The 27,479-nt window shown below is 44.0% G+C and overlaps 1 protein-coding gene across 3 annotated transcripts in view; it reads left to right on the forward strand.

Moving 5' to 3' along the window:
• Window positions 1–1,054: 1,054 nt before the first annotated feature.
• LOC311109176 (SWI/SNF-related matrix-associated actin-dependent regulator of chromatin subfamily D member 3) overlaps window positions 1,055–27,479 on the forward strand; it is a 53,057-nt gene continuing 26,632 nt past the window's right edge. For 2 of the 3 annotated variants that reach the window (XM_084152012.1, XM_084152011.1), the window contains exons 1-5: window positions 1,055–1,216; window positions 17,787–17,977; window positions 22,140–22,182; window positions 23,738–23,860; window positions 24,721–24,843. In XM_084152012.1, the coding sequence (XP_084008138.1) occupies window positions 1,139–1,216; window positions 17,787–17,977; window positions 22,140–22,182; window positions 23,738–23,860; window positions 24,721–24,843 (558 nt within the window). In that variant the 5' untranslated portion in view covers window positions 1,055–1,138. The remainder of the gene's footprint in view (window positions 1,217–17,786; window positions 17,978–22,139; window positions 22,183–23,737; window positions 23,861–24,720; window positions 24,844–27,479) is intronic. The other variant, XM_084152013.1, reaches the window with a different exon arrangement.

Below are 27,479 nucleotides of genomic sequence, written 5' to 3' on the forward strand. Positions count from 1 at the left end.
GACCCCACTGCAGTTCTCCCCGACTTTGAAACACTGGTCTAAGGGCAACTTCACCCTACAGCTAACAAAGCGAGGAGGGAGAAGAACCCACGGACCATTCTGAATGCCTCTCTGACAATGCCAGGCTAAGCCAGATATGGGATACGTCCCAAATGGCACCCTATTCCCTATGTAGTGCATTACTTTTGGCCAGGACCCATAGGGCACTATGGGAATAGTGTGCCATTTGGGACATGGCCTTTGAAAGACAGGAAGTTAACGTGTTCTGAAGGAGGCCCTCTTCAATAGTGAAGTGGGCTTTAGAGGCAGAGTGGAGATTAGTTGGCTCATTAGACACAGCGGTGCACACTGTTGTGTCCAACCAGGAACTGTTCTGTGTTTTTGGATACAGAGTCTGAATCTTTGCCTCACTGACCAATGACCGTACTCTGCCATATAAATCTGATAGGCTGTATAGCGTGATAGAAGTGTATATAGATGGCAAATGGCTTTTCAGCTACATTTGATCCTGTTACTTGAGCGGCAACAGGGTACAGACACAGGTTGTGGTGATTTAGGTTTGATACTGCACTCTATGTTTGAGTAGTAATATACAGTGTGGCCCCTTTAAGCGCCGCTTATCCTTTTTTGAGAATGAGTTGTGTGCTGTGCTGAGGGGGCTGACCATGGCCTCTGGGTTCTTCACTAGGAGGTGGGAATGGCTAACTGAGGCTAACCTCCCCAGTCCCCTTGCTCAAACAACCAGGCACAGGCAGCCAGTCACACCACATTCCCTTATCTACCAATGGAATGCAACAGCTGTGGCGGGGGGCCGACGGGGTGGGCCGGCTCAAACCCCCCTGCCGGGGCCCCCACTCCCCCTCTCCGCAGGGCTCCTGCTCCTGAAAGGCAGCTCAACAAAAAAGTGTGCTCTGAGACAGAGTGAGCGCCTCGGCAGGGCTGCACGACAAAAACAGAGAGGGGGAGAGAGAGAGAGAGAGTCAGGGACGGCGCTAGAAAAGGAGAGCACAAAGAGGAGGAAAGTGAAGCAAGGGAGGGGATTTGAAAGCTCGGGTGAAGGGGAAGAGAGGGAGAGGGAAAGACAAAAGAAAGAGAGGGAGACGTAGTAGGAGCAGGGGGAAGCGAGGGGACGGCGCAAATGGCTACGGAGGAGACGGCGGGGGGAGCGCGCAAAGCCACCAAGAGCAAACTGTTTGAGTTCCTGGTCCATGGAGTGGTGAGTTGCCTAGTAGCACTGTCTGTCATTGAGACAGAGAGAGCCGGACCCTGGCGTGTGTGTGTATTATATGTGACTACTCAAGTGTATGTGTGCGTGTATGTGTGTGAGAGAGCATCGGTGCATAGGCAATCTGTGTGTGAGAGAGGGATAGCTGGGAAAGCCGTCCATGTGAAGGTTATTTCCAGCCCCCTGGATCCCACAATGTTTTCTTTTTAAAGAAGAGAGAGAAGGAAGGAGAGAGAGACACAGAGAGATGCTAGCAGCAGCCAACCCCCTGGCTATCAGAGCACACTGAGCATGCTTGTAGTCAAAGGCAGCGAGTGAGTGGGGGAAGCAACCAGCTCACTCAAAGCACGGTCTCAGAGCAGTCATAAGATAAACACGCTGCTATGATCATTTGAACATATACATGTATGGTCATGTGGATAATGTTTTAATGAATGTCATTGGAGCATGCTTCAATGTTTGAAATGCAGGAAATTGAGTTTATTTAAAATGAATATTAATGGGCGAATTTCACATGGTTGGGGGAAAGGGTAAGGTTTGTCATTGCTGTCATAACATATGGAGCATTAACTGTCCTGGGAATACAATAGTGCCTTGTTTTGGTAATGCCATGAGATGGAGAAGTTATGATAAGCACAATGCTGTGATTGTGGAGTTGTTATGGATGTGTGTGTGTGTGTGTGTTTCTGTTTAGACTGGCAGAGTTAAAATCCAAAGACATGAGGCTTTAATAGAGATCACTGTCAATTTATTTAATTGTCTAGTCCACGAAGTCTTCGCAAATCCTTACCCATCTATTAAAAGTCATAAGGAATATGACTATACACATCTAGATCATATTAATTGTATTGGCCAATTCATGTACTACAAGATTAAGTGCATTACGCATAAGTGTACCTTATCAGCGCTGTGTAGGGGCTGTGCAAGATGAAGCACAGCACACCCACTGGGCACACTCTGGTTGAATCAACATTGTTTCCGTGTCATTTCAATAAATTACGTTGAACCAATGTCGAATAGATATTGAGACTGAAGTGAAACAATGAGCAGAGGTGATGGATGAGCCAGATGAGTGTCTTCTCAACAGACCAATTAACCTTGATCTCTCTCTCTCTCTCTTTCTGTCTCATTCTAACCGTTTTCTCTCTATATAGGGAAATATCTAGACTAATGGGGCAGGAATCTTTAGAGTTTCTTAGTTTGTGGTTAGCAGTGACGTTTTACTCTCTGTTTCACTCCCAGTTGAGTTAAAACCCAGGATGCGTCCCAAATGGCACCCTTTTCTCTATACAGTCCAATAGGGCTTTGGTCAAAAGTAGTGCACTATAAAGGGAATAGGGTGCCATTTGAGACTTATCCCGATGAATATTTACTTCAGTAGGCAAAGACAACACAACTCCCCCTCTGGAGATAGAACATCTGAAAGGCCTTCAGAACCACACACACACACATACTGTTGCACTAATGTGGAGCTGTGAAGGTCGTGGTGTTTCAGCCTCCTGCAGGACTCTTTCCGTGTGTGGTGTTTCAGGCAGTGGGGGAGAGGTCTCTTGGAGATGGCCTGGTCTTGGAGGCCTGTTGGGTGGGTGCCACTGGGCGGCCCTGAGTCTCTCGCTCTCCCTCTCTCTTTCTCTTAATTGTCAATTCAATTCAAAGGGCTTTATTGGCATGGGAAACATTGTTTACATTGCCAAAGCAAGTGAAATAGATAATAAACAAAAATGAACAGTAAACATTACACTCACAATTGTTTAAAAGGAATAGAGACATTTCAAATGTCATACAGAGAGGGAAAAAAGTATTTGATTTTGTACGTTTGCCCACTGACAAAAGACATGATCAGTCTATAATTTTAATGGTAGGTTTATTTGAACAGTGAGAGACAGAATAACAAAAATAAAATCTGTCTTTCACTGTTCAAATAAACCTACCATTAAAATTATAGACTGATCATTTCTTTGTCAGTGGGCAAACGTACAAAATCAGCAGGGGATGAAATACTTTTTTCCCTCACTGTATTATGACTATGTACAGAGCGTGTGTGTATATGTTGTGTGACTGCTATCATGAACTTTGCCCTGCCTCCATAGAAGATTCTATTACCGAGCTTCTCCACCAACCCGGGTGGGCTGTGGGTCAGATAAAATGTCTCGGTGGCTTTTCCTCACCCCAAGATTTGACTCCTAGGAATCATTCGTAGTGCAGTCCATAGAATCACATTTTTAGCCCTGTGTGGGTTAAATACACTGTGGCCTCTCCAAATCCCTTCAAGCCTCCTACTGATGCCATCACAGGTCGTCTCAGATATCCAACCACATGGCAGATTAAATTGCTGCCTGGCTGGCTGGCAGAGTTGTGAGAGACGGGGAAGAGTGGAGGACAGAAATCAGATATGGGCTGCTGTTGGCATGGATCTGTAAGGATCTGGGAAGACAATACAGAAGAGGGCCACCCAATAGAGCACATCCAGTCAGCCAATAGGGCACATCCAATAGGTCACATCCTATAAGCCAATAGGTCACATCCTATAAGCCAATAGGGCACATCCAATAAGCCACATCCTATAAGCCAATAGGGCACATCCAATAAGCCAATAGGGCACATCCAGTCAGCCAATCGGGCACATCCAATCAGCCAATCGGGCACATCCAATCGGCCAATCATTCCTTTTCTATACTTTACAGGATCTCACTTTACAGTATTACCACTCCTTCAATCATGTCTCTCCCTATCCTCTCCCAGTCCCCTGCATTCAGTTGTGCAACTGACTAGGTATCCCCTTTCCCTCTTCCTTGGGTGGCCACACAGCACGGTGGGGTCTGGCCAAACGCCCAGTCTAGGGGAAACGCTCCACCCTTCTGCCCAGATAGGAAGTGGACAGTGGGGGGGAAGAAGAGCCAGGGTCTTCTTGTCAAGGTAACCAAAGAAAGAGACCAGCCAGCAGCACCCAGATCCCAACACAGCTGTTAAAAGTTAGAGCTACTTTCTCTCTGCCCAGGCCACAGAGAAACCACACAGCTGCTTCTCCCTCCCTGCCCGCCCCCAGCCAGCAGAGTGACAGCAGCACCTGTGTGACTGTGACTGGGAGAGGACATGGACTCCATTGCACCACAGCCTCTCTCCGACTCACTGACTGACTGGCTGGCCTCCAATTTAATGGGGTCAATTGCAACCAACAGGCAGAACTTAACGCGCAGCTGCATGTTACTGCTGGATTTCTTAAATCGCTACTAACGGGAGATTACATGCACCTGGGTGTTAAAACACAATTGCTTGCAACCAAAAACCCACGAGAATAAACCAGCAGATCAGTTGATCTCCCGTTGTTACTGTGTCAAATGATTTAGATACCAGACAGCTGCGTCTAGGTTCTCTACTCCTGACCCCAATGAAATATCGACCTATCAGGAACATTGAAAATACCAAGGCTGGTATAAATCAAAAATATTTATTGTAAGAATATAGACCCAGTGAGTTGTAAGAAACTTGAGTAGAGTATAGTTCAGTAGATGCCCCGTGTAGCTCAGTTGGTAGAGCATGGCGTTTGCAGGGTTGTGGGTTCGATTCCCACGGGGGGCCAGTATGAAAAATGTATGCACTCACTAACTGTAAGTCGCTCTGGATAAGAGCGTCTGCTAAATGACTAAAATGTAAAAGTAGAGTATAGTACAGTACTGAACTATAATCTACTGTACTGAACTCTACTCTGTAGTGGGCAGTAATATTTGATATGTGAATATACAGTATATTATATATACCTCACATGCGACTCGTAATAAGACTAAGCAATTAAAATATTTATCTGACTCCATAAAGATAATTAGCAATATACAATTACTTTGTCAAATGAATGGATTCACAAACAAGGCATAAAGCTTAAATTGCAAAGCATTAACAAGCATTACCAGGCATTATTCCAAGCATGGTCAGAGAGAGAGAGACTAAGAAACCATGGCTTGTGCCATGGCCCATACAGTGAGGGAAAAAAGTATTTGATCCCCTGCTGATTTTGTACGTTTGCTCACTGACAAAGACATGATCAGTCTATAATTTTAATGGTAGGTTTATTTGAACAGTGAGAGACAGAATAACAACAAAAAAATCCAGAAAAAACACATGTTAGCAATGTTATAAATGTATTTGCATTTTAATGAGGGAAATAAGTTTTTGACCCCTCTGCAAAACATGACTTAGTACTTGGTGGCAAACCCTTGTTGGCAATCACAGAGGTCAGATGTTTCTTGTAGTTGGCCACCAGGTTTGCACACATCTCAGGAGGGATTTTGTCCCACTCCTCTTTGCAGATCTTCTCCAAGTCATTAAGGTTTCGAGCCTGACGTTTGGCAACTCGAACCTTCAGCTCCCTCCACAGATTTTCTATGGGATTAAGGTCTGGAGACTGGCTAGGCCACTCCAGGACCTTAATGTGCTTCTTCTCGAGCCACTCCTTTGTTGCCTTGGCCGTGTGTTTTGGGTCATTGTCATGCTGGAATACCCATCCACGACCCATTTTCCATGCCCTGGCTGAGGGAAGGAGGTTCTCACCCAAGATTTGACGGTACATGGCACCGTCCATCGTCCCTTTGATGCGGTGAAGTTGTCCTGTCCCCTTAGCAGAAAAACACCCCCAAAGCATAATGTTTCCACCTCCATGTTTGACGGTGGGGATGGTGTTCTTGAGGTCATAGGCAGCATTCCTCCTCCTCCAAACACGGCAAGTTGAGTTGATGCCAAAGAGCTCGATTTTGGTCTCATCTGACCACAACACTTTCACCCAGTTCTCCTCTGAATCATTCAGATGTTCATTGGCAAACTTCAGATGGGCCTGTGTATGTGCTTTAAATAAATAAAATAAATGCTTCTTGAGCAGGGGGACCTTGCGGGCGCTGCAGGACTTCACGGCGTAGTGTGTTACCAATTATTTTCTTGGTGACTATGGTCCCAGCTGCCATGAGATCATTGACAAGATCCTCCCGTGCAGTTCTCGGCTGATTCCTCACCGTTCTCATGATCATTGCAACTCCACGAGGTGAGATCTTGCATGGAGCCCCAGGCCGAGGGAGATTGACAGTTATTTTGTGTTTCTTCCATTTGCGAATTAAAGCACCAACTGTTGTCACCTTCTCACCAAGCTGCTTGGTGATGGTCTTGTAGCCCATTCCAGCCTTGTGTAGGTCTACAATCTTGTCCCTGACATCCTTGGAGAGCTCTTTGGTCTTGGCCATGGTGGAGAGTTTGTAATCTGATTGATTGATTGCTTCTGTGGACATGTGTCTTTTATACAGGTAACAAGCTGAGATTAGGAGCACTCCCTTTAAGAGTGTGCTCCTAATTTCAGCTCGTTACCTGTGTAAAAGACACCTGGGAGCTAGAAATCTTTCTGATTAAGAGGGGGTCAAATACTTATTTCCCTCATTAAAATCAATTTATAACATTTTTGACATGCGTTTTTCTGGATTTTGTTGTTGTTATTCTGTCTCTCACTGTTCAAATAAACCTACCATTAAAATTATAGACTGATCATTTCTTTGTCAGTGGGCAAACTTACAAAATCAGCAGGGGATCAAATACTTTTTTCCCTCACTGTAGCTCATGGGAGAGTTAGAAAGAAAGAAAGAAAGAGAGAGAGTATCTCACCACAGCAGGTCAGGAACATAAGAGTAAGAACAATGAATGTAAGACCCTTTTTATAAGCATCCGAGTTGTTTGGATATCAGACCTACATGATGTAATCACAACAGAACCTCTGCTTCTCAGAGGTGTGACATTGGGGGTTGGCAAGATCAACACAGAGAATGTTGAATTCCTAAAACAGCACAGAGGAAATTCTTGCATACTGTTGATAAGAAGAGTCACTTCGGGGGCTGCCCTACAGCTCTACTTTCCTGAACTGTACTGTACTGAACTATACTCAAGTTTACTGTATAGTAGAATACAGTAAAGTACAATACAGTACATTATAGACCTCTATGTTTGGGCCACATTAGAATATAATTTGTCATTTGACATACCTTGATTAGACTATAACTTAATGAAAATATAGATTATATTAACTCAATCATGATTGGCTTGGTTAAGTTATCGATTTTAGATGTAGACAGTTCAGGAATACTTTATTTTCCCCTTTTGATAAGAAATGACCATACTGTATGTATTAAGACGAGTTTTTATTAAATATAAACATACATTGGAAATGAAAAGTAAGTATACCAACACAAGCTTTACATTAATAAAATGTATGGTAAACGAGGAAATATCTAATTTCAGTTGTACAGAATGATTGTCAAATAGTTAAATCTGTGCTTAGCCTGCTCAAATATTAGGTTTACCGAAGATAATACCCACCAGAGGGCTAAATAGTTTTTACAAAATGTTGGCAGCAACCAGGACTTAAAGTTAAAGGCCCAGTGCAGTCGAAATTCTGTTTTTCCTGTGTTTAATGTGATATACTTTTAAGTCCATGGAGAATAAGAGCACCTCCCACTGCACTGAGGCTAGGAAACACTGTCACCACCGATAAATCTACGATAATCGAGAAATTCAACAAGCATTTTGCTACCCCGGCCACCAGCTCTGCACCCTCCGCTGCAACTTGCCCATGCCCCCCCCCCCGCTTCTCATTCACCCAAATTCAGACAGCTGATGTTCTGAAAGAGCTGCAAAATCTGGACCCCTACAAATCAGCTGTGCTAGACAATCTGGACCCTTTCTTTCTAAAACAATTAGACGCCAAAATTGTCACAACCCCTATTACTAGCCTGTTCAACCTCTCCTTCGTATCGTCTGAGATCCCCAGAGATTGGAAAGCTGCCGCGGTCATCCCCCTCTTCAAAGGGGGTGACACTCTAGATTCAAACTGTTACAGACCTATATCCATCCTGCCCTGCCTTTCGAAAGTATTTGAAAGCCAAGTTAACAAACAGATCACCGACCATTTCGAATCCCACCGTACCTTCTCCGCTATGCAATCTGGATTCCGAGCTGGTCATCGGTGCACCTCAGCCACGCTCAAGGTCCTAAATGATATTATAACCACTATCGATAAAGGCAGAACTGTGCAGCCGTCTTCATCGACCTGGCAAAGGCTTTCGACTCTGTAAATCACTGCATTGTTATTGGCAGACTAAATAGCCTTGGTTTTTTTAAATGACTGCCTTGCCTGGTTCACCAACTACTTCTCAGATAGAGTTGAATGTGTCAAATCGGAGGGCCTGTTGTCTGGACCTCTGGCAGTCTCTATGGGGGTGCCACAGGGTTCAATTCTCGGGCCGACTCTATTCTCTGTGTATATCAATGATGTCGCTCTTACTGCTGGTGACTCTCAGATCCACCTCTACGCAGACGACACCATTTTTTATACATCTGGCCCTTCATTGGACACTGTGTTAACAAACCTCCAAACAAGCTTCAATGCCATACAACACTCCTTCCGTAGCCTCCAACTGCTCTTAAACACTAGTAAAACTAAATGCATGCTCTTCAATTGAACGCGGCTTGCACCCGTCCGCCCGACTAGAATCACTACTCTCGGCGGGTCTGACTTAGAATATGTGGACAACTACAAATACCTAGGTGTCTGGTAAGAGCGTAAACTCTCCTTCCAGACTCACATTAAGCATCTCCAATCCAAAGTTAAATCTAGAATCGGCTTCCTATTTCGCAACAAAGCCTCCTTCACTCATGCTGCCAAACATGCCCTCGTAAAACTGACTATCCTACCGATCCTTGACTTTGGCGATGTAATTTACAAAATAGCCTCCAACACTCTACTCAGCAAATTGGATGTAGTCTATCACAGTGCCATCCATTTTGTCACCAAAGCCCCATATACTACCCACCATTGTGACCTGTACGCTCTCGTTGGCTGGCCCTCACTACATATTTGTCACCAAACCCACTAGCTCCAGGTCATCTATGAATCACTGCTAGGCAAATCCCCGCCTTATCTTAGCTCATTGGTCACCATAGCAACACCCACCCGTAGTATGCGCTCCAGCAGGTACAGTTGAAGTCGGAAGTTTACATACACATTAGCCAAATACATTTAAACTCAGTTTTTCACAATTCCTGACATTTAATCCTAGTATAAATTCCCTGTCTTAGGTCAGTTAGGATCACCACTTTATTTTAAGAATGTGAAATGTCAGAATAATAGTAGAGAGAATGATTTATTTCAGCTTTTATTTATTTCATCACATTCCCAGTGGGTCAGAAGTTTACATACACTCAATTAGTATTTGGTAGCATTGCCTATAAATTGTTTAACTTGGGTCAAACGTTTCGGGTAGCCTTCCACAAGCTTCCCACAATAAGTTGGGTGAATTTTGGCCCATTCCTCCTGACAGAGCTGGTGTAACTGAGTCAGGTTTTGTAGGCCTCCTTGCTCGCACACGCTTTTTCAGTTCTCCCCACACATTTTCTATAGGATTGAGGTCAGGGCTTTGTGATGGCCACTCCAATACCTTGACATTGTTGTCCTTAAGCCATTTTGCCACAACTTTGGAAGTATGCTTGGGGTCATTGTCCATTTGGAAGACCCATTTGTGACCAAGCTTTAACTTCCTGACTGATGTCTTGAGATGTTGCTTCAATATATCCACATAATTTTCCTTCCTAATGATGCCATCTATTTTGTGAAGTGCACCAGTCCCTCCTGCAGCAAAGCACCCCCACAGCATGATGCTGCCACCCCCGTGCTTCACGGTTGGGATGGTGTTCTTCGGCTTGCAAGCTTTCCCCCTTTTCCTCCAAACCTAATGATAGTCATTATGGCCAAACAGTTCTATTTTTGTTTCATCAGACCAAAGGACATTTCTCCAAAAAGTATGATCTTTGTCCCCATGTGCAGTTGCAAACCGTAGTCTGGCTTTTTATGGCGGTTTTGGAGCAGTGGCTTCTTCCTTGCTGAGCGGCCTTTCAGGTTATGTCGATATAGGACTCGTTTTACGGTGGATATAGATACTTTTGTACCTGTTTCCTCCAGCATCTTCACAAGGTCCTTTGCTGTTGTTCTTGGATTGATTTGCACTTTTCGCATCAAAGTATGTTCATCTCTAGGAGACTCCTTCCTGAGCGGTATGACGGCTGCGTGGTCCAATGGTGTTTATACTTGCGTACTATTGTATGTACAGGTGAACGTGGTACCTTCAGGCATTTGCAAATTGCTCCCAAGGATGAACCAGACTTGTGGAGGTCTACAATTTCTTTTCTGAGGTCTTGGCTGATTTCTTTTGATTTTCCCATGATGTCAAGCAAAGAGGCACTGAGTTTGAAGGTAGGCCTTGAAATACATCCACAGGTACACCTCCAATTGACTCAAATTATGTCAATTAGCCTATCAGAAGCTTCTAAAGCCATGACATCATTTTCTGGAATTTGTTTAAAGGGACAGTCAACTTAGTGTATGTAAACTTCTGACCACTGGAATTGTGATACAGTGAATTATAAGTGAAATAATCTGTAAACAGTTGTTGGAAAAATGACTTGTGTCATACACAAAGAAGATGTCCTAACCGACTTGCCAAAACTATAGTTTGTTAACAAGACATTTATGGAGTGGTTGAAAAACGAGTTTTAATGACTCCAACCTAAGTGTATGTAAACTTCCGACTTCAACTGTATATCTCACTGGTCATCCCCAAAGCCAACACCTCCTTTGGCCGCCATTCCTTCCAGTTCTCTGCTGCCAATGACTGGAACGAACTGAAAAAATCTCTGAAGCTGGAGACTCTTATCTCCCTGACTAACTTTAAGCATCAGTTGTCAGAGCAGCTTACCGATCACTGCACCTGTACACAGCCCATCTGTAATTAGCCCACTCAACTACCTCAATCCCATATTGTTATTTATTTTGCTCATTTGCACCCCAGTATCTCTATTTGCACATCATCTTGGTCCTCTGTAGCTCAATTGGTAGAGCATGGAGCTTGTAACGCCAGGGTAGTGGGTTCGATCCCCGGGACCACCCATATGTAAAAATGTATGCGCACATGACTGTAAGTCGCTTTGGTCTGCTAAATGGCATATTATTATTATCTTCTGCACATCTATCACTCCAGTGTTTATACTAAATTCTAATTATTTTGCACTATGGCCTATTTATTGCCTTACGTCCATAACTTACTACATTTGCACACACTGTATATATATTTTCTATTGTGTTATTGACTGTATGTTTTTGTTTATTCCATATGTAACTCTGTGTTGTTGTTTTTATCACACTGCTTTGCTTTATCTTGGCCAGGTCGCAGTTGTAAATGAGAACTTGTTCTCAACTGGCTTACCTGGTTAAATAAATGTGAAATAAAATAAAAAAAATATTGTACAACAGCTGATTAATCTATTACAGTAAGGTACTTAATTGTTACCTAGAAATGATTTGATATTGATATAAAAACTGCTGCATTGTGCCTTTAACACCGACATAAGCTTTAGGGAGCGGTAAAATGGTTGCCAATAGTGGTTAGAAATTAAGATCAGCTGTGCCGGTGATCTTAGCGCATATTAATGGTTTAACGAGAGATCACCTTGTGTTAAGACGGTGCTCAATGTTGGTTGCAATTGACCCATGAAATTTAAAGCCAGAGACTGTGGCATTGTTGTGGCTATCGGTGTGATTTGAGTACTTCAAACATATAATATGTTTTACAGATCCTAAAGGCCTATTTCCTATTGCCATTTGTTCCTCATGTTATGCTGGTCGTAAAATGGCTGATTCTGTGGCTGTTTTCCCATGTGGGCCTGCTGTTAAGTATGGTTGCATCCCATACCATATTCCCTATATAGTGCACTACTTTTTTACCAGAGCACTATATGTTTGACCGTCCTGTGAGCTCTCTGACAGGGAGGAACATCTGCAGTCCCAGAGTGGAAACAGTGGTGACCCCTAGGTTACAGTAGTGACAAACTGCTCTGTCTGCTCCCAACGTCTCCCACAACTCTATTTTACACAGTCACTCAACCGAATAACTGCAGATAAGATGGAGTTAATAAACGGATTACTTTGAGTGCTGTTGATGATTAATAGTGTTTGGGTTTGTGTGTCTTTTTGTGCCTTTAAGCGATTGGAGATGTGCATACAGTATGTTAGTTCCCAATACTCCCCAACTCGGTTTATCTTGATTTCACAACAGTTTAGAGTCGATTGAAAACCCACACAATTTCTCCCCAATGGAAAATGTTAAAGCGCTAGCTTAAAACATGGGTGTTGCAACATCATCCCAGAGATCTTATTTGGCAGAACAGTTTGACCTACAGAACAGTTACTGTGTTTGGTCTGTTATGAAATTAGACTCTCCTTGTCCACTAACACGTCATCAGGCAAATTACTTTTACAGAGGAGGAATCCCAAAATGTATGTGTAAAGTGGTAAAAATAAATGTTGCTAGATGTGGCAGACATTTTATAGATAAAACGATAAGTAGTATATCGTTTTTAAACGTGTGCATGCTTTTCTCCTGAGGACGGTCTTTTGACCAAATGACAATCTCCCCGAATTCACGGGAGAACTGAGGAGGTGGTCAGTAATGTGGGGCTATTGTCACTCCATTTTCCACACTGTGAGGTGCCACATTTCACAGCCACCAGGGAACCATACTGCAGAACCACTTCCTGACTGATGAAAAGAGTTGGGTTGCGTCCCAAATAGCACCATATTCCCTATATAAAGCACAACTTTTGACCAGGGCCCATAAGGTTAAAAGTAGTGCATTTATAGGGAATAGGATGCTATTTGGGATGTAGCCTGGGAGGCTTTTAAACTCTCCTACCAAGGCAACTTTGATACAAAGTTGTAAAGGTGATTGTTTGCCAGATCACAAGGGTTCCTATCTCAGCTATTTGTAATGAATAAGTAGTTATTGCAGGAGTCAAGACAGGAGGTGTATGTAAGAATAGGTTTTTAGCCTCGCTCAAAGAATGGCATGAAATAACCAATGTGACACAGATCCTCCTTGTGGAATGATTATAATACCATTATATCCACACTTTAAAGCAAAATCGGTCATTATAATTGGCATACAATGTCCTCTTAAAACTAAGTACTTAGTGTTTCCCCTTTGTGGTTTTGTTGGATTTACCACTCTCAAATGGCATGTCAACGCTTTTAGGGAAAGTGCCGTATTAAGAAATGTTTCCCTCACAAAAAAGTAATGATTGACTTTATAATCTCATGGAGCATTGATGTCATAACAAAATCGAGATAGAACAAATGTTCTTTGTATTTACTCTTGTGCTTGTTGCACATAGTCCTAGGACTCCGGAACTCTCCTCTCATAGAGTACCATAGTATGAGTCATAATACCCATAAAACCTAGCGGTCAAACAAGGAAATGGTTCCAATCGTTTTTCCACCATTCATTTTTCCCATAGGGAATTTTAGAAACACTTAAAATAAGGGCTGTGTTTCGTGTAGACTTACCCTGGCGTGACGTTTTGATAACCGTGTAAATCTCTCTAGGACAAGGTGACTTTTATCAATATATTTGCCTGTATTTACCCCACAAAAATGAAATGCTAATTAGCTGCTAATATGGCTATCATAAAGAACTACAAATGGCTTGATGATCTGGACGAGACTGCCAAATTTACATTCACATTTACATTTTAGTCATTTAGCAGACGCTCTTATCCAGAGCGACTTACATTTAAAAAAAAAAAAAAATTGTATTTTTTTTATACTGGCCCCCCGTGGGAATCGAACCCACAACCCTGGCGTTGCAAACGCCATGCTCTCCCAACTGAGCTACATCCCTGCCGGCCATTCCCTCCCCTACCCTGGACGACGCTGGGCAAATTGTGCGCCGCCCCATGGGTCAAATCGAGGCATAAGTAAGAATCTCTGGATTAACTATCTAATGTTAGCTACATTTAGTAATGAATACATTGGCTACATTTCTTTAAATTAACAATTCTGTGAACTGTCTTGTGCAAGTTAACAATACCTGATAGCAAAGGTGTCAGCTAGAAATCAAATCAAATCAAATTTTATTTGCCACATGCGCCGAATACAACAGGTGTAGACATTACAGTGAAATGCTTACTTACAAGCCCTTAACCAACAATTTCAGTTTTGTTTTTAAATAAAAAATAAAAAAAAGTGTTAAGTAGAAAATAGATAAGTAAAAGATAAAAGCAAATAACTAAAGAGCAGCAGTAAAATAAAATAACAGCAGGGAGGCTATATACAGGGGGTACCGGTACAGAGTCAATGTGCGGGGGCACCGGCTAGTCGAGGTAATTGAGGTAATATGTACATGTGGGTAGAGTTAAAGTGACTATGCATAAATAATAAACAGAGGGCTGTTCATGATTAGCTGTTCAGGAGTCTTATGGCTTGGGGGTAGAAGCTGTTAAGAAGCCTTTTGGACCTAGACTTGGCGCTCCGGTACCGCTTGCTGTGCGGTAGCAGAGAGAACAGTCTATGACTAGGGTGGCTGGAGTATTTGACAATTTTTAGGGCCTTCCTCTGACACCGCCTGGATGTACTGGGCCGTACGCACTACCCTCTGTAGTGCCTTGCGGTCGGAGGCCGAGCAGTTGCCATACCAGGCGGTGATGCAACCAGTCAGGATGCTCTCGATGGTGCAGCTGTAGAACTTTTTGAGGATCTGAGGACCCATGCCAAATCTATAGGCTTTGTCGTTCCCTCTTCACGACTGTCTTGGTGTGTTTGGACCATGATAGTTCTTTGGTGATGTGGACACCAAGGAACTTGAAGCTCTCAACCTGTTCCACTACAGCCCCATCAATGAGAATGGGGGCGTGCTTAGTCCTCTTTTTTTTCCTGTAGTCCACAATCATCTCCTTTGTCTTGATCACGTTGAGGGACAGGTTGTTGTCCCGGCATGTGCAGGAGCTTGCAGGAATTTGTAGTCTTGCATGATGCCTACTTTGATGCTAATTAGAATGTTCAAATCTGAGAGTAAATAGAGCCGAATGTATTTATAAAAGTCACCTTGTCCGAGAGAGATGTACATGGTTATCAAAACGTCACGCCAGGGTAAGCCTGGGAAAAATGAATGGTGGAAAAACTATTGGAACCATTTCCCTGTTTGACCGCTAGGTTTTATGGCTATTATGACAACTCCACTGTGGGGCTCTATTAGGTAGCGCTTTGATTTTTCTCCTCTCATTGGGTAGCTCTTTGGGTTCTCTCCTCATTGGGTAGCTCTGGGTTCTCTCCTCTCATTGGGTAGCTCTTTTGGTTCTCTCCTCATTGGGTAGCTCTGGGTTCTGTCCTCTCATTGGGTAGCTCTTTGGGTTCCCTCCTCATTGGGTAGCTCTGGGTTCTCTCCTCTCATTGGGTAGCTCTGGGTTCTCTCCTCTCATTGGGTAGCTCTTAGGGTTCTCTCCTCTTATTGGGTGGCTCTTTGGATTCAGTTTTTTGAGCCCATTTTGATTCCATCTCCAGTCAGACAGTTAGCTGCGGCATCAAGCAGAGTCTGGGACAACAGCTGTTGTCATGGGACAGACACATAGAGTGACTGACAGACAGCCACAGGTGTTGGCCCCCCCAGTTTTTCCCCAGGCATCACAGGGTTGCCAGGCAAGCAGGCCCCTGCTAGATAGTTGGTCACTTGGACATTTGGCTTCAGTGTAAAGCCCCAGCAGGTGTGTGTGTGTGGAATCATCACTGTTGGCCCTTTCTTCAGGGTGTGTTTTGAGTGATCTTGCTATCACCAAGAATAAGAGATACATGAGTGAGTGAGAAAGGAATCATCACACATGAATACTATGAGACTTGATTTTATTCATTCAATGTATTATTAATGGCATCACTGGAGTAAATTGCACCTGGGCTAGGACATAAACCAGGGGTTCCCAATCCCGGCCCAGGAAGGCATCAGTATGTGAACGCTTTTGTTCCAGCCCTGGCTTAACACACCTGATACAGACCAGTCATATGAATGAACACTACATATCGAACCATGACGTCTGTGTAGGGTTGGGCGATATGACCAAAATATCATATCACAATATTTTTCACATTCTAAATATGCTTTGAGTAGTTCATGACCCTAGGGTGGCAATACATACATTAAAAGTGATTTCAATGGGTCTTTTTCCATTCTGATTGTTTTATACTGTTCAATCCAACTTGAAACAAAAACACATTTCAGCATTTCCTGCACTTTTGTTATAATTTCCACACTGTTCCAAGCAGAGCTGCATGATATCGGCAAAAATATGGGCATAGTTAATAGTGAATTGGTGAACTGTTGGAATCATGGAAATATAATTATTAATCTAATTCTATCGTTGGAATATAGTGGAGAGCACATTGAATACATGGTTGTTTACATGACAATGAATGAATAAGCCAGGGAGGAATTGACAGGACAGGAACCAAAGTGTTGGTCAGTGTTTCCAGGGTACCCTAATTATATGTTACATTACATGTTTTCTTACCTCATCTCATGTAGCTAGCTAGCTAACATATCCATGCTTCGCCTATTCTTCTCTGATTTAGAAGATACCATTGCACAAACAAAATGATTATCTAGGCCTACACCAGCACTGGTACCAGGCAAAATATTTGTATAACTAACCCAAGATAGACCACAGCCTGTTTCCAATGGGAGCAAATTAATCATAATGGGCAAAACAAGCAAGGAGGTGGGCAGAGCCAAGCACGAGCTAACAAGATCCTGTTGACGCGTTCTAGAATGTATTTGCATTTTTCCGTTAGAGAATGCCTACTCTGTGAAGTGTGCGTGTCCAATAATTCAATTCGTCCTTGCACTCCTTCTAAACAATGCCATTTTTAAAAACTTTGGCAAAGGGTAAAGTCTGCTAAACTTAGTCCACTCTGTTCGTAACAAATTATAGTTTTGGGAACAGAACTGTATTGCGATCAAATGTTTAATCGATGAGAAAATTTGCAAAATGTCGGCCAAAATCCAATTCGCTCCATCTTCTCCCACTGCCGACAACTGGGCTTCCTCTCATCACCATATTTGGTGGTTAGTGGAAACGCCAACCGGATGGTTCAGATTTATACATCCTGTGAAACATCTGGCTCATTGTTCTATATGTGACCAGGCTGTATTATCTAGCTATGTTTGCACTGACTCTTAGTACATTTAGGAAGCTAGCTAGCCAGCTAACTAGCGATTAGCATAAGTGGCTAATATGATTTGTTTTAGCCAGAACTTGCTAATGACAAACTAGCAGACAGTAGTTTTCACACAGTAAGCTACACAAACTAATAGTGTATTTATAGAACGCATATAGAAAGCAGCATCGTTGTCACCAACGTCTTTCTGCATTTATCTGAACATGCAGACTGCAGAGTGAACGACAAGAAAGTGCTCTTGACTCCGTGGTCGAGCAGCTGCTCTCTCCTTGAGTGACGGGGCGGGGCTTGGTGTAGTTAGCGGCATACAGCAAGAGGAGAGGGAGAAAGATGAGTCAAGTAATACCGTTATAGAAGGTAAAGTAAAAACCCAAACCGGTCCGTGCATCAATACCGCTATATAGTAAAATACGGTATACTGCCCAGCCCTACGTCTGTGTATTTGATATGTGCAGTAACTAACACTGTGTCTCCTGTCATCTCTAGCGTCCTGGAATGCCCTCTGGAGCTAGGATGCCCCACCAGGGTGCCCCAATGGGCCCCCCCGGCCCCCCGTACAGTGGGAGCCCTACGGTGCGGCCCGGCCTGCCCACCCCGGTCATGGAGCCCAGCCGCAAGAGACCTGCCCCCTCCCAGCAGAACCAGCAGCAGCAGAACATACAGAACCGGGCCAGAAAGTGAGTCACACGGCCAGGATTCATCCAACCCCCGTCCCCTCTCACCCTGCAACCTAGCCCTCTCTACTCCATGCCTGCCTCTGGTCATGTTTCTGTGTGTAATATCTGCAACTTACCATCTGCATCTATCAGACCAAGTGTTTCTCACTCCTGTGTTGTACTGTGAGTGCTCTCTCTTTCTGTGCTCCCCCTACTGCTTGCTTTAGTATTGCAACCTCGCCACTACTGTCTGACACTGCTCACCCCTTATCTACATTTGGCTGTTAGGTTTAGCCACAGTATGATCTCTGTTTTGTGGTCTGTTAGCTATCAGGGTCAGTATATTGTGGAAAACCATCTACACTCCCCAGAATAAGAGCTAACCTGGGTTATGAGATATAACGCATTGTCTCCACCAAAACAAATCAGTCTATCCCATGAACTGGCTTCTAAAAAGACTTGACAGTGACAAAAACAGTTCCTCAGAACCACACAAACACACACACTGTGTTGTGCTTCACATGTACACCACCGGTCCTGAGTAATTCCTCAGGGAGGCGATTGAGCCAGGTGAAGTTATTAGAGAGTAGATCAATATTCTCTCTCTCTCTCTCTCTCTCTCTCTCTCTCGTGCAATTGATCCACTCACAATTAAGCAGCCTTGTCAAACAAGGGCCAGGAAAATTGTTGTCCTGTGTCGGCCCTCCACCCCTACCCCCATGGCTCCCTCCCTGTGGTGAGCCTGCCTGATCGATGGCCCAGGGTGACCCAGTAGGTGACACTCTCTCTGGCAAAGCGTATGCTTGTCCTCTGGCAGCCGACAGCCCCCTCCCCAGCCAACAGCCCAGCAGAGCACAGCCACCTGTGTTTGCAGTGTCATTGAGACCGTATGGCTATTGGGTAGATCCACCCGAGCTCACCCTGTCGAGCCAGTGCTTTTCTACCCATACAAATCTGCCACTGCTACTAAAAATAAGGCATATTCAAATGTCAATTTACAGAGATGCTAGAAATAGTTTTGTGTAATTGCAGTCGAGTCAAAGATCAGTTTTAATTAGGTACTTTTTTCAGTGTAGTCAATAGGATGTTTTTCGCAGAGAATTATAGGACAATCCTATAATTCGTGAAAAAGCTTCAGGTGCAGCTGAAGCACCATCGAGATTCAACTATACCTTGCACATAGAAAACCCATAAAGACTATAGACCTACATAGAAGCAATCAGATATGCCCAGTTTGCCCACACACTACTTTTATCAATACTACCTGGATCCTAGTAGGACTAGAGGTGGTGTTTTTGCTTCTCTGTCACTCCTTTTTCCACGGTGTGCTAGTCTGTGCCTTAGTACCAGTGTGTTCATTACCAGTGTGTCTGCTTGTTATTAGTGTGCCATCTAAACACTGAAACACTGAAGTGAGTGAAGCATGATTCCCCACTGTCCAATGAGAACCTTTCCCTGCTGGACAAGCGTCCAATGAGACCCCCGGATCCACTGATCACCAGGATCCACTATGTCCTCCTCTCTCACTTTGCGTGTGCATGCACACAGATGCACCCCCACACTGATGCCTGTACATACTACCGCCACACTTGCACCGATACTAACGCACCCTCACTTACACAGACACACACACGACCACCGAGTTTGTCCTTCAGTACAGACATCCTGCTTGCTGCCACCAGTGTGTTGTCACACCAACCAACCTCTTTAATCGGACAACCTTCAAATCACATCAACCCTTAGGAAGCCAGTGGGATTCCCTGGAGCCAATGAGATGCCAGTGAGGCAGATGGACATGAGAGATGCCCAATCAGATCCAACGCTCGGATCAAAGTAGGAGTTTATTCTGCTGCATGTCCGTTTTTTTCACACGTTTTTACTCGCCACCCTGCCCTGCCCTGCCCTCTCCCCTGACCCCCAACCCCAGCACTTCCTAGTGTAGGCTTAGTCACCCCACCCCCAAATGTTACCCCAAACAAACCCCTATGTTTGTCTCCCCATGAGGAAAGCTTTACCAGGTGTTCATTAGGGTACCTCCAAATGTGCAGATGCATGCCTTAGACTGAAGCATGGCATGATGGGAACAAATTATGCTGTAAGTGTCTCTTTTAGGAATGTCAGCAACACCAAAGGATGCCCCAACACCTCTTTTATCAACTTTGTTTTTTCTATTTTGGCTCGATGTGATGTTTTCATAGTCTCTTTAGGGTTGTGATTCCCAGTATATGACCCCCAGATCCCTTTGAAATGTAACCAAGCCAGCCCCCGATGTTGCTCTAATGTGTTTCAGCATTTGGCCTGTTAACATACCCTAATTATTTTGCCCTGGCCTGTTAAAATATTTCAGAGTGAGACTGAGGTCCCTGCTTTGTGTGGCAATGTCTAATACAGTTTGACAGTACTCCCATATCCTCACACTATATCTGTCCCAACCATTAGATTATACGTCTGTCTCCGTCCTATGGTGCACTTAATACAGGGCTTCCAAAATGGCTTCCCTCAACCAGACATACTGAGGAAGCTTGAGAGAGCACAAACCTATGACACTATTTCAAACTTGTTCTCTCAAATCAGTGTCTGGGCCCAATATTCACAATGCACCACTGTTCCGGGAATAACCGATTCGTAACAAAAGCATAATGCAAGCCAAGTGTCACTGAGGAGTGACAGACTGCAGCTGCAGAACCTAACTAGATAGGAAAGTAGAGTCCGAAGGCATCATAATCATACCAGCACACCTCATTTGCCTTAGCTGGGACCCTTGGTAAGTAATCCATCAGGTGTCGTAACACAAATTATGTCCAAGACAAGAAATGAAAATATTTATCCATATCTTTTCAATATTCTTTCATACCCAAAGAATTTGACAAGTATGCTACTGAAAGGTTCCCTTATGGAAAAAAAACACATGATTTCAAATGGAAAATCGCATGTTTTGTGAAATCATGTGAAACCATGTGATTTTGGAACACTTCACATGTGATGATATTTCACGTGATCACATAACCTTTCACATGAGATTTCACAGGTAATGCCCTGCAAACACAACTGAGTCATTATGGTACACACACAGTGCTTTTAACATAGTGTTTTCAACGTACATATTTTACACACTTTGACTTACATGAGACTACATTGTGTATGTTAATTTATACAGTAATCCTCACTTGGGATTTGAACTCTTGGTTCACAGCATTCCGATCTTTCTGTTACTCCACCATGTCCGTGTCAATAGTTGATTTCACCTGTATTTCTACACTTTGGACTTCAAAGTAAATCTCAGTTTTGTTAAAAATACACTCAAGAAAAACTATTATATTTATCATAGCGATTCAAGAGTAACATTAAAACAGAATATGCCCCACCAACATTGGACAACGGTGATTTTCCATATGTGAAATCCTGTGGTTTTTCCATAAGGGCAATGACACTCTTGGAATGTTGTCATGGTCCCCTGGAGGTTTTTGTCTAGTTCAAATGTTGTCACGTGTGGTTTCACAGTATTACATGTTGACATTTTGAATCACCAAGTTGTAATCTTTCCCCCACATGAGGTCATGTTTTCACATGTGTAGTTACATGTTATCACATGTTGCTTTTACATGTCACATGTTATCACATGTTGCTTTTACATGTTATCACATTAACTTTACATAAGATCAAAAGGGTTATAGGTGACTATATTTTTCTCCTCATCGGAAAGAAGAAAGTTGGATTCAGAAGCTGTTATTGGTGGTCACATAGCAAATTGGGCTCCCGAGATGGCCACAGTTGGCATAGCAGCCAACACTCACTAACATACACACGATCTACAATATCAATAAAGAGAAGGCTATGCGGTACATTGGATGGTATAGCATGAGTCATGAGGTATTTCATGTGTCACTTTGAATGTCACTAGTTCCTGCTCTCCAGGTGGCATACCTTACTCCTACCTCTGCTGGATCCCCCAAAACACACACATCCGCATTGCGTACACACACACATACACACACATGCGCACCACATACACACACACACAAATACACACACCACTCAGCCCACACACACACACACAGCTGGGACACTGGGGTGCTGGATGTGGCCCAGCATTTTAGCAGATGGCCTGGGTGCTACGCTATCAGTCACCATAGTAACATGCTCTCTTTTTCCATTTTCTCTCTGTCTTTCTCTCCCTCTGTAGCGCCAAGAGAAGGAAAATGGCAGACAAGATTCTTCCACAGAGGGTGAGATTGCATATATTTGTCTTTTTTTCCCATTACTCGAGTGTTTGCGTGTTATTATCCATTCTCTGTTGAATAGAACGTGTGTGTGTGCGTGTGTTTTGATCTAAGGGCTTGGAGGGGCAGATGATTATGTGTTATTACAAATGGAGCGAAAAGAGATGCTTGGGTGATCAGAGGCTTGGCGCAGGCTTGGCGGTGGGTGCCGTTTTTGAATGGTTCCTCTTATTTTCAAATGGAATAATCAATAGACTGCTATGAAACAGAGCCTGTATAAAACAACCCTATGGTTTAGAAGAGGCAATAGAGTAGGCACATCTTCTCCACAGGTGAGGGTGTGTCTAGTGTGTGGTCCGCGTCAGGGCTAAACAAACCCACATCTAGCCGATATCCTCTGCCTGCCTGCGCCACAACCTCCGCTCTCCCCTCCATGCCCCCCTGCCCCGTCTCAGCCCTGCCCAGCCTGTTTACATTGGTTTGCCATTGATTTTGTAAAGACTGCTGCTGGTGTCACTGGACTGGAGCCCCAAGCTGCTCCCAGTCGCTCCTAGGGGTCTCTGTAACACAAGCCAGACACAGAGAATGGAGATAGTGGCATGGCTCAGCCACCACACCGATGACTCAGGGACAGGGAATGTCCGCACTGCATTCTGTCTGCACTGCACCTCAACCTGGTGACTGACTGACTGACTGACTGACTGACTGACAGACAGACAGACAGACAGACAGACAGACAGACAGACAGACAGACAGACAGACAGACAGACAGACAGACAGACAGACAGACAGACAGACAGACAGACAGACAGACAGACAGACAGACAGACAGACAGACAGACAGACAGACAGACAGACAGACAGACAGACAGACAGACAGACAGACAGACAGACAGACAGACAGACAGACGCACGCAGGTAGAGAAGGAATGAGATGAGATGGTCGAGGGAACAATGAAGGGAGAAACAGATAATGCAGTGGGAGAATCTGGGAGTCTGTGCCCAGTTTGGTAAGCAGCCTTACCACCGTGCGGAGTCCCTCCATCTGGGAATGAGTATGGTAATGTGTCAGGGAGGGTAGGGGCAGGTTGGGTAGGGGTGGGGTTCGCGCTGATGCACCCGCTGCATTTCAAATGCGGTCTTAGCAGCACCAAAGGCCAGACTGGTGCACCAATTAGTGAGTGGTGCTGGGCAGTCACAGCTCCTATGGGCACTACTTCCTGCTCTGTCGCCTTCATTAGGTGTGTCACTCCTGTAATAGAAGGACAAAAAGATTTTGAGGGAAAATGGCGGCTTGAGAGACTACAGTCACCGCTGCAGTGCAGTCACCAGACATGCTATGATCGCAGAATGCCTTATCTTAATAAAACCAAAGCTTAAACGCATAACTCAGTCAATACCACAACTTATTGTCACATTCATATTTTTTTCAGTGCAATTTTACTGGATAATAGGATTTTTGTTCTTCTAAAGCAATAAAGGGCATTAAATATGATAAAGTATATTGTGTGGCCGGTCAGAGACACTAAGAGAGTTATTTGTTGATTCCCCCTCTGATCAGATCCGTGAGCTGGTCCCTGAGTCCCAGGCTTACATGGACCTGCTGGCCTTCGAACGTAAACTGGATCAGACCATCATGCGTAAACGGGTGGACATCCAGGAAGCCCTGAAGAGACCCATGAAGGTAACACATATCATAGGCCTGAAGTATCTCACTACTATAATATACTTTACTGTAGGAGGGGCGGCAGGTAGCCTAGCGGTTAAGAGCATTGGGCCAGTAACCGAAAGGTTTGAATCCCCGAGCTGACAAGGTGGAAGAATCTGCCGTTCTGCCCTTGAGCAAGGCAGTTAACCCCCAACAACAACTGCTCCCTGGGCGCTGATGACTTCGATTAAGGCAGACCCCCGCACCTCTCTGATTCAGAGGGGTTGGGTTAAATTCTGAAACACACATTTCGGTTGAATGCATTCAGTTGTGCAACGGACTAGGTATTATTTTTCCCTATACTATAATACTATAAAATTAAATAAAATAAAATGTTATTGGTCACATACACGTGTGTAGCGAAATGCTTGTGTTTCTAGCTCCGACAGTGCAGTAATATCTAACAAGTAATATCTAACAATTTCACAACCTATACCCAATACACACAAATCTAAGTAAAGCAACTGAATTAAGAATATATAAATAAATATATGGACGAGCAATGTCAGAGTGGCATAGACTAAGAATGCTGGTAGTGCTGGTGAGTTACCTCCGCTCTGATATCCAATAGTTCTTCCCGGCTGTATGTAATAACACAAACTGTTTTTTGGGCTAATAACATAATACAAAATAAATAAAAAAACAAAATACTGCAAAGTTTCCTAAGAGCTAGAAGCAAGGTAGCCCTCTCTGTCGGCGCCATTTTCCATACTATGACCTTTGAACAATGTAACATGAAACATCTCTGTATTTTCCTCTAGTACCAAGGTGCCCAAGACTGATGTGTATAGAAATGACCACTGGTTCCAACAGTGTCTTTGTGTTTGTGTCGACAGCAAAAGCGTAAACTGAGGCTGTACATCTCCAACACCTTCAACCCTGCCAAGCCCGACGCTGACGACTCGGATGGCAGTATTGCATCATGGGAGCTGCGGGTTGAGGGGAAGCTGCTGGATGATGTGAGTATTCTACTTCCTGTAGGACGATGGAATATCACTGGATCAATTCATAGTGATTGGTTTGTTTGATTTTGTTTAGAAAAGTTCCTATTTTCCTCTCATTGTGAAGTCTCCTCTATGGATATTATGAACGGTTTCTTTTGAACTGTATCTCTACCACTAAGTCAGTTATCTCCTCAGGACATACACTGCTCAAAAAAATTAAGGGAACACTTAAACAACACAATGTAACTCCAAGTCAATCACACTTCTGTGAAATCAAACTGTCCACTTAGGAAGCAACACTGATTGACAATAAATGTCACATGCTGTTGTGCAAATGGAATAGACAACAGGTGGAAATTATAGGCAATTAGCAAGACACCCCCAATAAAGGACTGGTATTGCAGGTGGTGACCACAGACCACTTCTCAGTTCCTATGCTTCCTGGCTGATGTTTTGGTCACTTTTGAATGCTGGCGGTGCTTTTTTTTATTTATTTTTATTTCACCTTTATTTAACCAGGTAAACCAGTTGAGAACAAGTTCTCATTTACAACTGCGACCTGGCCAAGATAAAGCAAAGCAGTGCGATAAAAACAACAACACAGAGTTACATATGGGGTAAAACAAAACAAAGTCAAAAATACAACAGAAATACATATAATATACAGTGTGTGCAAATTTAGCAAGTTATGGAGGTAAGGCAATAAAATAGGCTATAGTGCAAAATAATTACAATTAGTATTAACACTGGAATGATAGATGTGCAAGAGATGATGTGCAAATAGAGATACTGGGGTACAAATGAGGAAAATAAATAACAATATAGGGATGAGGTAGTTGGGCGGGCTAATTTCAGATGGGCTGTGTACAGGTGCAGTGATCGGTAAGGTGCTCTGACAACTGATGCTTAAAGTTAGTGAGGGAGATAAGTGTCTCCAGCTTCAGAGATTTTTGCAATTTGTTCCAGTCATTGGCAGCAGAGAACTGGAAGGAATTGCGGCCAAAGGAGGTGTTGGCTTTGGGGATGACCAGTGAGATATACCCGCTGGAGCGCAGACTACGGGTGGGTGTTGCTATGGTGACCAATGAGCTAAGATAAGGCGGGGATTTGCCTAGCAGTGATTTATAGATGGCCTGGAGCCAGTGGGTTTGGCGACGAATATGTAGTGAGGACCAGCCAACAAGAGCGTACAGGTCACAGTGGTGGGTATTATATGGGGCTTTGGAGACAAAACGGATGGCACTGTGATAGACTACATCCAATTTGCTGAGTAGAGTGTTGGAGGCTATTTTGTAAATGACATCGCCGAAGTCAAGGATCGGTAGGATAGTCAGTTTTACGAGGGCATGTTTGGCAGCATGAGTGAAGGAGGCTTTGTTGCGAAATAGGAAACCGATTCTAGATTTAACTTTGGATTGGAGATTCTTAATGTGAGTCTGGAAGGAGAGTTTACAGTCTAACCAGACACCTAGATATTTGTCCACATACTCTAGGTCAGACCCGTCGAGAGTAGTGATTCTAGTCGGGTGGGCGGGTGCCAGCAGCGTTCGATTGAAAAGCATGCATTTAGTTTTACTAGTGTTTAAGAGCAGTTGGAGGCTACTGAAGGAGTGTTGTATGGAATTGAAGCTCGTTTGGAGGTTTGTTAACACAGTGTCCAATGAAGGGCCAGATGTATACAAAATGGTGTCGTCTGCGTAGAGGTGGATCTGAGAGTCACCAGCAGCAAGAGCGACGTCATTGATATACACAGAGAAAAGAGTCGGCCCAAGAATTGAACCCTGTGGCACCCCCATAGAGACTGCCATAGGTCCAGACAACAGGCCCTCCGATTTGACACATTGAACTCTATCTGAGAAGTAGTTGGTGAACCAGGCGAGGCAGTCATTTGAGAAACCAAGGCTATTTAGTCTGCCAATAAGAATGCGGTGGTTGACAAAGTCGAAAGCCTTGGCCAGGTCAATGAAAACGGCTGCACAGTACTGTCTATTATCGATCGCGGTTATAATATCGTTTAGGACCTTGAGCGTGGCTGAAGTGCACCCATGACCAGCTCGGAAACCGGATTGCATAGCGGAGAAGGTACGGTGGGATTCGAAATGGTCGGTGATCTGTTTGTTGACTTGGCTTTCAAAAACTTTTGAAAGGCAGGGCAGGATGGATATGGGTCTGTAACAGTTTGGATCTAGAGTGTCACCCCCTTTGAAGAGGGGGATGACCGCGGCAGCTTTCCAATCTCTGGGGATCTCAGACGTTACGAAAGAGAGGTTGAACAGGCTAGTAATAGGGGTTGCGACAATTTCGGCGGCTAGTTTTAGAAAGAAAGGGTCCAGATTGTCTAGCCCAGATGATTTGTAGGGGTCCAGATTTTGCAGCTCTTTTAGAACATCAGCTGTCTGGATTTGTGTGAAGGAGAAGCGGGGGGGGCATGGGCAAGTTGCAGCGGAGGGTGCAGAGCTGGTGGCCGGGGTAGTGGTAGCCAGGTGGAAAGCATGGCCAGCCGTAGCAAAATGCTTGTTGAAATTCTCGATTATTGTAGATTTATCGGTGGTGATAGTGTTTCCTAGCCTCAGTGCAGTGGGCAGCTGGGAGGAAGTGCTCTTATTTTCCATGGACTTTACAGTGTCCCAAAACTTTTTGGAGTTAGTGCT

The sequence above is a fragment of the Coregonus lavaretus genome, assembly GCF_964263955.1.
Source record: "Coregonus lavaretus genome assembly, chromosome: 34".
NCBI classification, from domain to species: Eukaryota; Metazoa; Chordata; class Actinopteri; order Salmoniformes; family Salmonidae; genus Coregonus; species Coregonus lavaretus.